We start from the raw sequence: 13,765 nt of genomic DNA on the forward strand, positions 1-13,765 counted from the left end.
TTGAACTCTTGCTTCCTTCATGGCAGTCTGCCCATGTTAACAAACATCCACTACAGAGAAACCATGCTCCCTTTTCGCCATTCAATTGGAGTGCTCTTGAAAACAATAGCCATGCATGCAACATACTGTATTTCCTGAGCGGGCGAGCTGAAGGGCCTGAGGTTATGTACTCTATTTTGAGCAATATAGAAGTTTAGGTCAGTGGGCAGCTTAACAATAAGTAATTTATGAATGGTGCAATTTGCCATTCCTGCTTACGTTTCCTAAATGAATCAAACACGCATTTGGAATTGAGACGTACATGTTGCATTTTAGTTGAACTGGCATCACTCATACTAAAAATAGGCCTCTTCCAGAAATGAGAGATTTGGAGTCTTGGCAGGCCCTGCTAATGACCTGCTGACAGTGTAAAACTTTACATCTTACGAACAGCCAATCACAGCATGTGCTCCTGCCAGGTGTATATAAATACGAACCATGTTTATCATTCACTCAAGAGTTTGCCAATAAACCTCTGCTTTCCTGGGCAACTCTACATGTGTGTTTTCTCAGCTGTACATGACCCTACAGTACTTCCACTGGTCAGAATGTTACCCACTGACAGTCAGCGTTTTTTCGGACACAGAGAAACGTAATACTCTGCTTCCTGGTTGAGTAGGGACCTGAACCACAAGGAGCAACAGTTATAAAGCCTCCAGACAACCTATAGGCCAACAACTGCCTTCAAAGAGCTCTCTTCCAGGAGAGGGTTTGCAACGCCCCTTGTGGTTACAATACATTACAGCTGGCACAGACTACATCCCAAGTGGCACCCTATTCCCTTTATAGTGCACTACTTTTGACCAGGACCCATAGGACTCAGGTCAAATGTAGTGCACTATATAGGGAATAGGGTGCCATTTGGGACACAGTCTCATACTGCCAAGTGATGTGAAAGTGCATGAATCATATTACTATAATTGTGTCCCTTTTACCTCGATAGACCATGACCTGTCTCACTGGAAGAAGCAAACGTCCCAGACCGCTCTTTTACCTGCTTTGGTCAACGGGCAGAGCGTTGAGTTTGGCTTGGGTTAAAACAGGCTGCGTGCCTAACAGATAGCCACTTCAGAGACTAGCTTCTTTTCTATCAAGGCTACCCCACTAAGACAAGTCCTCCTGGATACATCTGGATACTTTTAATCAGATAAGAAGTGTGATGTTTACATGTGGTACCATGGAGACACTCTGGCAGGGGATCAGACTGCAGGGAAGGCCAGGGCGAAGGTCACAAAGATGGGCAAGCTGAGGCCCCTCACTTTAAACACCTGCACACAGAGGGAAGAGTTACAGCAGTTCAGCACTAAGCTAGTAGAACCCTCTAACTACAACAGAAATAGGAATACAATGCCCTGTTAGCTAGTATTCGAGTCAATCCTCTTGAAGTTTCTTTGTTTAAGCTACATTTTCCCCACAGAAATAGCAATTTACTTGTATCCAACTAATGTGAGAAATCAAGACATTGCAGTACTCATATAGAATGAAAGTACTAGACTCTATCTCCTGTCCTGAAATCACCCAGCCACCAACTCCCTCCTCCCTGTTCCTGCATCAAGCCATCCTCCCTCCATACCTGGCTCTTGCAGGTGCGCTTGCTCAGGCCAAACTCCTGGCTGATGGGACCACTGTTGAACTCCTGCCACTGGCCGTGCATTTGGGCCTGCACGTTGATCTGATAGGACACGGCCCGCTCTGTCATCATACTGAAAGGGTGCCTTTCACACGCCCGCACAGACATGGCAGGGTCCCAGTGTCTCAGTCTCTGCAGTGGACACACAGGTACACAGCCATTCATCCGGCAGTCTATGCTATGTTTACTTGGTGTAATGTATCTGCTGGTTATTACGTATAACCTTGACAGAGGAGGCTGGTGAGAGGAGCTATAGGAGGACGGGCTCATTGTAATGGCTGGAATGGAATTTATGGAACGGAGTCAAACATGTGGTTTCCATGTTTGGTGTGTTTGATACCGTTCCATTTATTCCATTCCAGTCTTTACCATGAGCCTGTCCTCCTATAGCTCCTCCCACCAGCCTCCTCTGAACCTTGCCATAGGCACTCGAGAGCAAATATCCCGATTTGAGATGCAGACACAGTGTTGATGCACCCTGACCTGCAGAGAGAAGCCATGTGAGTCCGGCTCTCCCATGCTGGCTGCTTTAAGCAGGAAGTAGAAGCCATAAAGTCCAATGGTTTGCGTGCAGTACTGAGGCTCCTGTAGGACGACACCAAGACAATAGCGCCAATGACTTACACAACCGATTCATTTTCACCTTGCGCCATTTTGCCAAGTAAGGTAGTTACAGAGTTAAGTGAGTTAAGCTTACCCTCTCAATGACCATGCCAAAGCGCACTGCTTGTTGTGAGAAATCTGTTACTTGCATGTCTCCTCCACTGTGGAGCTGGGATGGGGGCGAACGATGGAGAAAGACAATATGTTTGCCCAATGATCCTCTTATACTCTTAGGCGTGCCTGTCTACATGAACTCACAGTGTAGTAGTGCTTGGAGAAGATGAGGAGCAGCCAGGACTGAGGAAAGACATGGATCTGCTGCATCTCCTCTAGATGGGCTCCTGGAGGGTGTCAAAGGTTAGGGTTTGCCATCAAGCAAACACTCACACGCCATAATATCACTCACATTTACCCTTTCACACTCACACACATGAATGCCTAACAATTCAAAAGCAACTACATGAGAACAGTTAACGGTTACCATGTAATACCTAAACATAATCATAACCCACCTATGATAATCTATTGCAACTGGTCTGAAATGCATTTAATGTTAACTAATACATTCAGTTCCTCAAGTCAATAAAAACGAAAAGATATCTGCAGAGTTTCAGAATGAATCAGATTCCAGGAATCTAAGCAAAGGATGAAAACGTGTTATTTGCCTGGGAGCTGTGGTGGATATTTTAATCAATAATGAGGAGAGACAAGGTCAATCACCATCAGAATTTTCACTTCATTAAAAAACGTATCGATAAGGGAGCTGGTCACAATACCCACACCAAAGTGAATAGAGTGAGAGCCCACTGAGTGGAGTGAGCCTCTGGGTTATATACCATCTCAGGATAGGTGCAACATCAGAGATGACGTACAATGGTTCCAGCCACTAAACAGGAGAGAGAACAATCTCCCCCAAGGCCAAAGGAGGGGGTGAATGACACACAGACATTATGGAGACATTTGATTGGTTCCCATTACTCACGCCATCCCTTCACATGGTCCGCAATAGGTAAAAACACGTATTCTCACATATGGAAACAATGTTTCCTTCTGACCTCCTTTGCCTTATTCTCTTTCTGATATTCTGCATAGCAACAGGGACATGTGATAGACAAGCCTGACTTCTCCCCTCTCTGGGCCCCAGGTGACTGAGGCCCATATCAGGGAGGAAGTGCAGCTGCCAACACCAGAGTCCGAAAGGAGACATTCTAATATCAAGAGTTCGACAGTTCAATCATATAAGCATATTCTGCCGATAAGACATCTTAATTATCTATGTTACTTAGCTAATTCTGATTTCTCTACCACAGAGTGTGCCCACTTAGGCTTGGCCCAGTGTGTGTACTGTGTATGGTTTTCACAGATCTGCTTATCAGAATCATACTGAGAGGTTAGAGTCACGTTGCGTGGTTCTTTAATATCATTCTGGTTTTAAAACGGGCTTCTCTACTATGGACCGCTGCTCCGCAGGCACCCGCAGCAACACATTTTATGTGTCTCCAGCTGCATGATGGTTCGGACACGGGCGCCAGAGTGATGTAGTCACATACTGAGGCCGCGGCCAATAGGTCTGGCTTTAGTTTAGAGTCCTTCTCCTTCCACCATTGCGACATAGTAATGATGAACAGATTGCACTATGAAAGGCCTTGTGAACATGAATTAATACTCAAACTTAACAAATAAACGTAACAAATAAACATAACAAGAGAAAAACAGACTGTTTTAGTGTTATGTCATCGAGGTGTGAAAAGTCGATGGCCTTGGCGTTGCCACTCACGTTGAGTGACGCCATGTAAGCGAAGGGCCCGGAATAGAACGGTGAACCTCTGTCCCACAGGCTGTTCCAAGAAGACGCCAGCCCTCGGCCAACTGGAGGAAGAGATATATATATATAAAGAGAGAGAGAGAGAGAGAGAGAGAGAGAGAGAGAGAGAGAGAGAGAGAGAGAGAGAGAGAGAGAGAGAGAGAGAGAGAGAGAATAAATAACTAGAGATAATCTTGTGGGGCTTGTAGTTACATGTCTACCAGAATCAATGTTCAAACAAACAGAACAAACATGCTACTCACGGACAGGAGTCTACGAATTCCCTCCACTTAAACAGAAATACAATTAAACTTACGCCTGATGACTACCACCTTGAGCCCTGTGTGACCTGTACCTGGAGAAGAAGGTCATAATGATCCTATGGGAGGGAAGGATCTGAGCTGCAGGGTTGAACTGTAGGAACACCCAGTACAGCACTGTCTTCAGGAGCTGGTACTCACAGTCAGCAAAGACCCTGGAGGCCATAGAAAACCAACATTGTGAGTTATGACTAGAATAGGGTGTTGTTTAAGTTTGACCTTACTCTAGCAGCTACCTGGGTGAGCTTAGGGTCTTGTGGAGGAGTTCAAAGGGCAAGTCTCTTAGGTAGATGAAACATGTCAACTCAGTCACCAGGTAAAGCTCCAGCCATCGCTCACACGCTCTCTGAAGACTGGTTTCCTTAAACTGAACCACACGGAAAAATAGGCAAACACACACACACACACACACACACACACACACACAAAAACATATACCATCATGCAAAACGTCACATACAGACAACAACATAGACAAACGTGGATGGACATATTCAGACAGCAGTGCATTTATGTGTTTGAGGAGATTTGACTCCCCCTAGTGTATATTTCCGAGCAGTAACTTTTAGAACCACTCCACACCACAAGCTAGTACGATCTACCCCAGCTTACCTTGCAGGACATGCGATGAAAGATACAAACAGTGGAGGAGCTGATCTTATTTATCATCTCTGTTAGGCACCTGTCAATCACACACTTATTGTCTGTCACCTCATAATAAACTTTTGCTTTATTTACGATACACACACGAAACAATACTATAGTGTATACTATGGTAGGAATACTGTAGTGTTTTTGTGGACTTTACTGTGGACTTTACTGTAGTGTTTACAGTTTGCTATAAGAAACACTATATGGTCTATACTTGGCATGTAGGTTTCTCACTCACGGGTGGCACAAATTGGGATATGGGGGAGGGGAATGGGTATATGCAAGTTAAATACTGTAGTATTTACTATAGCAAAAAAAACAGTGTTTTTGTGGACTGTAGTGTTTTTACTGACATTTCTGTGTTTTTTGTGTGGATAATACTGTAGTATTTACTATAGTATTCTACAGTATACTACAACATTCAATAGTAAATACTACACATGATCAAGGGATATTACAGTGTGTAGTATAGTATTCTACAATATACTACAGTTTGCTACAGAATTCTATAGTAAGTACTGTAGTATTCTATAGTAAACTGTAGTGATTTTTTTATGTGGGCCGCCAGGGTGACTAAGTGACTGGGTGGGACACTTGTAAGCGCGTTGATGATTTCATGCTTACAGTACACTGAGGAAATACAGCCAATGTTGACATGGATTCATCTCATTCAAACCCATCCCCACCCTCTCATGGACATGAATCAACCACTTCAACTGGGCCAACTTAGGTCCCACAACAGATGGGTGTGTATTCTGGAGTCATCATAGTATCATAAGTTATCCAACGTGACATACATGTCTACAAGCAGGGAAAAGTTCATTCCTGTTCCTCCTTGACCTTGTTTTTGTTGAAAACAGGATTAATCGGTTTTGGCTGAGTGATGGCCTGTTTTTGCACGCCACAGCATTGTTTTACAGCACGGTGTTCCTCCCAGCGGTGTTGCTTGACAGTGAGGCGTAGTGACGTTCAAACATGGAACTTGGTGACCCACAGGGGTGCACATATTTGTTCTAACCCAGCACTAGCATGTCAGATTCAACTACTCATCAAGCACTTGATTAGTTCAATCAGGTGTATTAGTGCTACAAATATGCACTCCTATGGGTTCCCCAGGACTAGTAGTGTGGTGTGGTAGTCTGGCTCACCTCTGGAAAAGGTGTGGCAGGCCCAGCAGGGCAGCGGTAGAGAGCACCCCCTCTCCCCAGTGTTCAGGACATGCCTCTGGGTTATAGAGGGTCCTGAGGGCAAAGGAGAGGGCTGGGGGAAATTTCATTCATCAGCCGTCAGTATACTGTATGAGCGATATGGGTACATGAACTGTGATTGAACCGAATGGGAGTTAGGATTTACTTTATTGTCCCCGAGGGGAAATTTGTCTTGGATGTATGTTATGAGTGTATGATTCTTGTAGCTACCCTCTTTGGTGATGGTGGCGTCTTTCACAGAGAGTTGGAGGACCAGGGGGCCTGTGGGTTTCTTCCCATTCTGTTTGTCTCTGCTGGAGTTGCTGCTACCTGGTCGGCTGCGTGACTTGTCTCTCCCACTCTTACCACTGCCTGGTCCATGCAAGAAGAGACAGGTTACAACTACTGTATGTCTGAAGTAATCAGATGACAGATATTTACACAACTGTACACAAACACACACTTAAAGATACACCTAAGATGCAAATATTGCAATAATAAGTGAAAAAAAGAAAAACATCAAGAAAACATCAACTACACAACACTTGAAAGGTCCAATTTATTGGTTTTATTTCCTGAATGAGAAAAATGAGACCAATATGCTGGGGGAGAACAAGCCCAATAATCTAATCACATACGGTATGTCTTTACAGAAGGGACTGATGAAGTTGTCTGAATTCCGGATTGTCTCTATAAAACATTACATAGAGGTGCTCATTCCTCACAAGTTTCCAAAAAATGTCCTCATAGGACAAGCATTTGGCACTAACACAGCTAGCACATTTAGTTCTGAGAACCATATGTTTCTTAGAACTTGGTGAGAGCGTGGTTGTCCTATGGTTATTTTGCGTACAACCTTCTCACAATGCTATGGGAATGGTGCAGGACAGTTGCTTGGCTTTGGAACATTCTCAGCACATTTAAGGAACTTGACAAAAAACAAGTTCTTTTCTTGGTATTTCATTACTTAACAGAACGCTTCCTAAATGTTCAAACATGGTGACATTTAATTTCAATTTTGGTAATGTTCTAGGAATGTTCGCCAACTGATTTGACATTAGGAATTTTCTCAAATAGTTCAGAGAACATTAAAAAACAACGCTTCTAACATTTCCTACAAGTTTCTTCATGTTTCTATAAGATCTAAGGGCCCGGGGCCCATCCGGGGCTCCAAGCTAACATATGGAATTGTTTTAAGAAGGTCATACCAACGATCATTTAGCTATTTGATTTGGAATTTTAGGACCCCTGTAAATATAAAAAATATATATTTAACAAATTATTTGATGCTCTCTTAAGAACCAATGGGAAGATGATTTAGGTGAGCAACTTTCAGATGAATTTTGGCAGAATATGCTTCAGAGAATACATTCTTCATCTGTTTTGTCTAAGAGAGATCAAAAATAGTTCATCGGCTGCATTGGTCAAAGGCAAAATTATCCAAGATAAGACCAGAAATAGATCCCACTTATGACCGACGTAAGCAGGCTCCTGCTACTTTAGTGCACATGGTTTGGACATGCCCGAAAGTGACAGATATCTGGATATCCATTTTTGAGAAGTTTTCTAATATACTGGTGAGACCTATAAAACCTTTATTGCATTATTGGGAGTGGCACCACAGGAGGCCCCTCTAAACAGCTCTATGGGCAACATGCTGGCATTTACTACTCTTCTAGCTAGACGTCTTATACTATTTAAGTGGAAGGATCAGTTTCCTCCTACTTTTAACCATTGGATAAAGGAAGTTATGCAACATCTCAAGCTAGAGAAAATGTGCTAGTCCGTTAGGGGATCTGCAATTACATTTTATAATATCTGGCAACCTTTCCTATCCTTTGTAGAAGACATGGACCCAGTTAGACATGGAAGACATGGACCCACAACTCCATAAACATACCCAAATTAGAATTTGTATCACTATTTTTACTGTTCTTTACTTTTTGTTTGATTATATCTTCACTTTTTTTGTTATTTGATCAAATTACTAAAATTCTATATCCTGCCTGCTTTAAGTCTGGTATTGGGGTGGGGCTCTGTTGGAGAATGGGGGGGTTGGGGTGGGTTTAATCTGGTAGGGGATCCGTGTACGTTCCCACAACTTCCAAGGAGCCAAATGTGCTAGCTGGGAAGTCTGTCTCCCACAACAGATAGGACCAGAGAGAGGATGCAGAGACATTAGGGCTGTAATACTCTTATCTCCAACACTCAGCACAGATAACGCTAAAAAGTATGGCAAAGTCAGTAAGAGATGCAGAGATACTGTACTCAGATCAACTCTGGCCCCTGGGAGACACATTTAAGCGGTGCACCTGCTCTGTCCTGAAGGCCCGTTGCCCTCTGCTGTCTGGTTGACATGTAGAGGTCGCTCAGGGTGCCTGATTTGGTGAGATTAGCGCAGTGCAGCTCCCACTGGCTTCCCAGGCACTCCAACACCACGTCTGACAACACATTGACAACAAACAGACAAGACACTGAGCCAGGCAAGTTGTTGTTGGTGTTGTTGTTGACGTCACGTTTGTTGACTGCTCCCACTGCTACGGTATCATGACCTTTCTTGGCACATTTTTCAACTGGGGGTCGTCAACCTTTCAGTGAGACAGCACCCTCCAAGCATTTTGTTGCTTTACTTTTAAAAGGGTACATAACATATTTCACCTCTTTAAAAAGGGCAAGAGTTGAGAAAATAAATGGAAACAACATTCATGGAGAGAGAAATAAGGAGAGAGAGAGGGAAAGAGGGAGAGAGAGCGAGAGAGAGAGAAAGAGGGGAGAGAGAGAAATAGAAAGAGGGGAGAGAGAGAGCGAGAGAGAAAGAGGGAGAGAGCGAGAGAGAGAGAGAAAGAGGGAGAGAGAGAGAGTAATAGAGAGAGAGAGAGAAAGAGAGAGAGACAGAGCTGCATTTCCTGACAAAATGTAAAAAATATAAAACAATTAGTGTCATTTCCCCAAATTTGAAACCCTTATTCAAGGTTTCAAAGACCTCTCTAGGCTACCCGTCCTGTTGGGGTGGACGCAGAGAGCTGTGGGTTGGCAGCGCACTACATTGCTGCCTGCCATAAGATGAGGGGCAGTGTCTGACAGACCAACCAACCTGCGCATGTCCTCTATGCTTATTGTTATTGTTATTGTTCAATGTATGGTTATTTTGACCCTTGATTATTGTTGTTACTGTTGTCCCGTTGACAATATTGATGACTATTCTTTTAATTATGTTAATATTGTAAATCTCCAAAGTAAGCTTTGGCAATATGTACATTGTTTCGTCATGCCAATAAAGCAAATTGAATTGAAAATTGAGAGAGAGAGAGAGAGAGAGAGAGAGAGAGAGAGAGAGAGAGAGAGAGAGAGAGAGAGAGAGAGAGAGAGAGAGAGAGAGAGAGAAAGAGAAAGAGACAGAGAGAGAGCAGGATAGAGAGGAAGAAGGAAAGGGAGAGAGAGACAAAGTGAGAGAGAGAAAGCGGGAGAGACTGAGAGAAAGCGGGAGAGAGAGAGGGGGGGGAAGAGAGACAGAAAGAGAGGAACAGACGGACAGACGGACGAAGAAGAAAAACCTGGTTGGTTGTAATGGACAACACTGCGGGACAGGAGGTAGAACAGATCCTCTGGAGTAGCCTTGCTGGGATAACCTGGCACACTACATAACAAATACACACAAAAACACATCATCATAAGCACACAAATTGAAAACTCTAAACGGTAAAGACTTATTAAATGTAAAATCATCACACTCTTGTCTGCCACTTGAAAAAGCGAACAAACACAAGGTGAGCCCTTCAAAACACAACCATTTTGTCCCCATCAGAAGTCACCCCTCCCGTCCAGCCCAAATGCTCCCAGCGTGACCATCTCACCAACTCTACAGGTGGGTTTGCCCCCTTTATGGTGGCCATTGTGCTCCGCACAAAAGCAGACCAAATTAAAGATAATCATGTTCCAATGTGGCATGCAGCCTGCTCCATACTGGTTGCATGCGGCTGGCAGCAGGCCCCAAATGTCTGATCAACTGTCCTCCCTCTGTCTCTCCTTCTCTATGGTTGTCAGTGTGTGCCCTTGTGGGCCTGGCAGCGTACCAGTGTCTGGGGCTTCTGGGCAGGCTGGTGCTCGCTAGGAGGGTAAGCCGTGGCAGGGGGGGCTCATCATGAGTGCAGGGCTGTGGAGAGTCAGCTGGAAAACAAACAGAGAGGGAGGGGTGGGGTGTGGAGAGGGGTAATACACAAGGAGGTTTTGGACTCAACAGTAGACACGTGCGACTCTGTGACACTAACAATAGCAGACTTTCATGTTAAGTTTGGAGGTGCAATGATGGATTTGCATTGAAATTGTTGTGATACTGTAAAAGCCCCCCAAATGATCAGTGCTGAATAAAAACCTCTCATGTTCAACTTAACCTTTACAAAGTATTCCTAATAGTTTAGTTTCTCTGCGATTGTTTTCCCCAGTGACTCTCCTCTGCTCTCACAGATGCACACAGCGTATCTGGAAGATGTCAAAGGCCTAATTGTCTCTGGGATGGCACTGCCAGTCTAGTTGGAAACCGGCTGCTGTCAGATCTCTCCAGGTGCCAATCTCCCCACAACTTTGCCAGTTTCTCAACACCAGGTTGGCGTGGTTGGCACCAATCGGGTCTAGCACCCCTCCTGGTAGGCAGGGCTCTTGGCTGGGTCACGCTGACTTTGGCACTGTGGACACAGCATGCCACGTACAGATTTTGGCTGGCTTAGAGCTCTGTGGTAACATAGGAGGAGTACCTCCTTGAAGAACCAAGGCCCTCTGCCAACCTCAACTAATCTTCATACTGTACCCTTCAAGACCTTTATCTTAGGATAATAAATGTAAACACTTCTGTCAAACTGTAACACATAGGTGTCACACACACACACACACACACACACACACACACACACACACACACACACACACACCTGTCCTTATGGTCCTGAGTGATGTGTTGATGCCCACTCTCATGGTTCTCTCAACTTGTGCTTGCCCCAGCAGGTCACTGCCAAGGGGGTGGTGCAGCTGCCAGCGGTTGGTGTGGCCTGCTTGTCTCCGTTGACGGCCATGTGACGAGGCAGACAGCTGGACACAAATAATAACCAGTCAAAATAATAAGATAAGATAGAAAAAATACCCATGACCATATGGTTAAGATAGAAATGTTAGGTACACATTCATGCTAATCTTATCCCTATAGTCCCTTCATGCACCAGCTCATGCAGCTCTCCAATGGAACGTGGGTAAAGACTGATTACTATAAATCATTGGTTGGCTGTCAGGATTAGGACATTTACGATGTATCTCTAACCACCTCAATTTGACACAGCAATAAACGTTGTTCTATCCTAGTCCTTCAACTACCCTGCTAGAAGTAAAAGAAAAATGTCGAACTATCAGTACTGGGGAGGATAATTCTACAACATGTCTCTCACCATTCTCTCCAGGAACACATGGCCTCGGAATGCCTTGACGGGAGCCTTCAACACTGATCTATGAACAGCAAGACCGGGAATGTGTATTTAGTAACATTACGTAAATAACGGTTAATCACAGAGTTATGTATTTATATGTCTTCTGACTTACACGGGCTGAAACCCAGACGTCACACCCCTAGGAAATAGAGGGTTTCCGAAGATTTTTCCAATGGTGTTGCCCGAGCTGCATCCACCTCCATCCATAGGCAATATATGCGTCATCGTTGCCTTTCGGGATCCCCTCTCACACCAGAGACAGAAAAAGGACAGTTTGGAAAGTGTGACTCTGGTGGCAAAAAACTGTCAAAATCTGTCCTTCCACAGAGAATCAAGATGTTCTTAATGTGACAGGTGATTATTACGCACGCACGGTCCGGCCCACGGTTCCATTCCTTAACCATTGAAATTGAATTGATCTGTGTTGCCATATTATCTCAGGGATCAAGTCTAGGCTAATCTCCGTTACCCAGAAGTAAAATTGTCGCGAAAATGGTCACTTCGTCGTTTACACGTGAATCTGTCCAAGAGAGATTACGTCTATTCCTATACATTAGGCCCAACATCAAAAAGACGTCAAAGTAGATGGCAGTGAATTAATTTTACTTTCAATTGCAAGTCACAATCTATGGGCCCAACAACTCCAGTCAGTACAGAAATTAATTGAGTGAGAGATATTATGTCCAAGTTAATCACCTCTCGGTATCAATTAATTTGAAAATAACAACATTTCCACCTAGCTGGATCTTCGTCAGGTCAAACAGAATAGAAGTGCACACATACCCAAATTCACATTTCAAATCAAATTACATTTACGTGCATGATGCACCCAGTGGGTGTGTATACAATAAAACTTCACACATCAAATGTAAGACATAATCTCATATGTAGGTTACATGTCGCCTCTAGGCTCCAGGTCTCCCACATCGAAGAGGCTACGGAATATCTATACTGTATGACTCCCTGATAAAATAAAGGTTAAATAAAATCTATAAATCGGGCCGGGTGCATGGTTGCTGAGTGCTGATTAAACTAAATTCCACGATGTACTTCACATCAACGGAAGTACATCGTGGAGTTGAGTTTAGTCAACAAGGTACATGGGAATCTACAACAGTAAATATTGTAAATACAGTAAATATTTATGTAATGTATGAAGTACTGTAAGTACATCATGGAGTTGAGTTTAGTCAGCAAGGTGCATGGGAACCTACAGCAGTAAATATTTACGTTGAAAACGTACCTGCCCACATGACCATCAACCAGACATTTAAAAAATAACATTGACTATTTCACAAAAAAATATTCTGAGGAATGATGCTCCTATGAGGTATCTGGTGAGCGTGTTCTGATGGGAGGCATAATTTAATGCAACTGGTCCATCAAACTATGCCTTCAAACTTTCACTTATTTGATGGTGGCCTAGACTTTTCTAGGACAGGTGGAGACATTTTCAACAAGCCTACTGAATGGTAGGGGAGACCCCGGTTGGTTGTTACACTTTTATCCCAACATGGAGTTATAAGCCATCAAACATACCCTGTCCACTTGTGACAACAAGCCCGATTGCGGGGTTGAATGTCACACAGTATGGGGTTGGTTGTCACAATGTTTGCTAGTAACTATTCCCTTTGAAACAGGAAATGAAGCAATACAGCACACAGTCTTAGAAATATACTTTCTTTGATCGAACGATATTCCTAACAAAATTCAGCATTTTATGCAGTGAGGATATAATATTACATTTTGAGTAAATTTGTGTGTGTATGCATGTATTTGCACATGTGTGCGTGTGTGGGTGTGTGACATAAAAAATATGTGTGTGAGAGACAGGCAAGGAAGAGTAGCACTAGCACAAAATATATTGGGATTTAATCTGGGATGAAGTGGTAAAAAATAGGTGGGTAAACTCACAGTGAAAAAAGTAATGCTTCTTATACCTTCAATGCATTTTTCTGCTAAAGGTGGGTAAACTGTCAGGTAAAAAAGGTGGGTAAACTGTGATTTATTATAATGGTTTTGATAGTGACAACCATCCCAACATTCCATGTGAAAACAAT

At 43.6% G+C, this 13,765-nt stretch overlaps 1 protein-coding gene across 1 annotated transcript; it reads right to left on the reverse strand.

Moving 5' to 3' along the window:
• Positions 1-986: 986 nt before the first annotated feature.
• btbd16 (BTB (POZ) domain containing 16) lies at positions 987-11,930 on the reverse strand (the record flags this gene model as incomplete). The annotated part of the gene is made up of 17 exons (XM_084167801.1): positions 987-1,307; positions 1,613-1,801; positions 2,153-2,254; positions 2,367-2,441; positions 2,531-2,613; positions 4,050-4,141; positions 4,432-4,551; positions 4,633-4,763; positions 5,009-5,078; positions 6,196-6,307; positions 6,466-6,606; positions 8,547-8,675; positions 9,789-9,871; positions 10,308-10,401; positions 11,160-11,316; positions 11,667-11,724; positions 11,818-11,930. 17 exons carry the CDS (start codon positions 11,928-11,930, stop codon positions 1,239-1,241), a joined length of 1,818 nt encoding a protein of 605 aa, XP_084023927.1. The 3' UTR covers positions 987-1,238.
• Positions 11,931-13,765: the final 1,835 nt, after the last annotated feature.

Source organism: Coregonus lavaretus, assembly GCF_964263955.1.
Source record: "Coregonus lavaretus genome assembly, chromosome: 1".
Taxonomy (NCBI): domain Eukaryota; kingdom Metazoa; phylum Chordata; class Actinopteri; order Salmoniformes; family Salmonidae; genus Coregonus; species Coregonus lavaretus.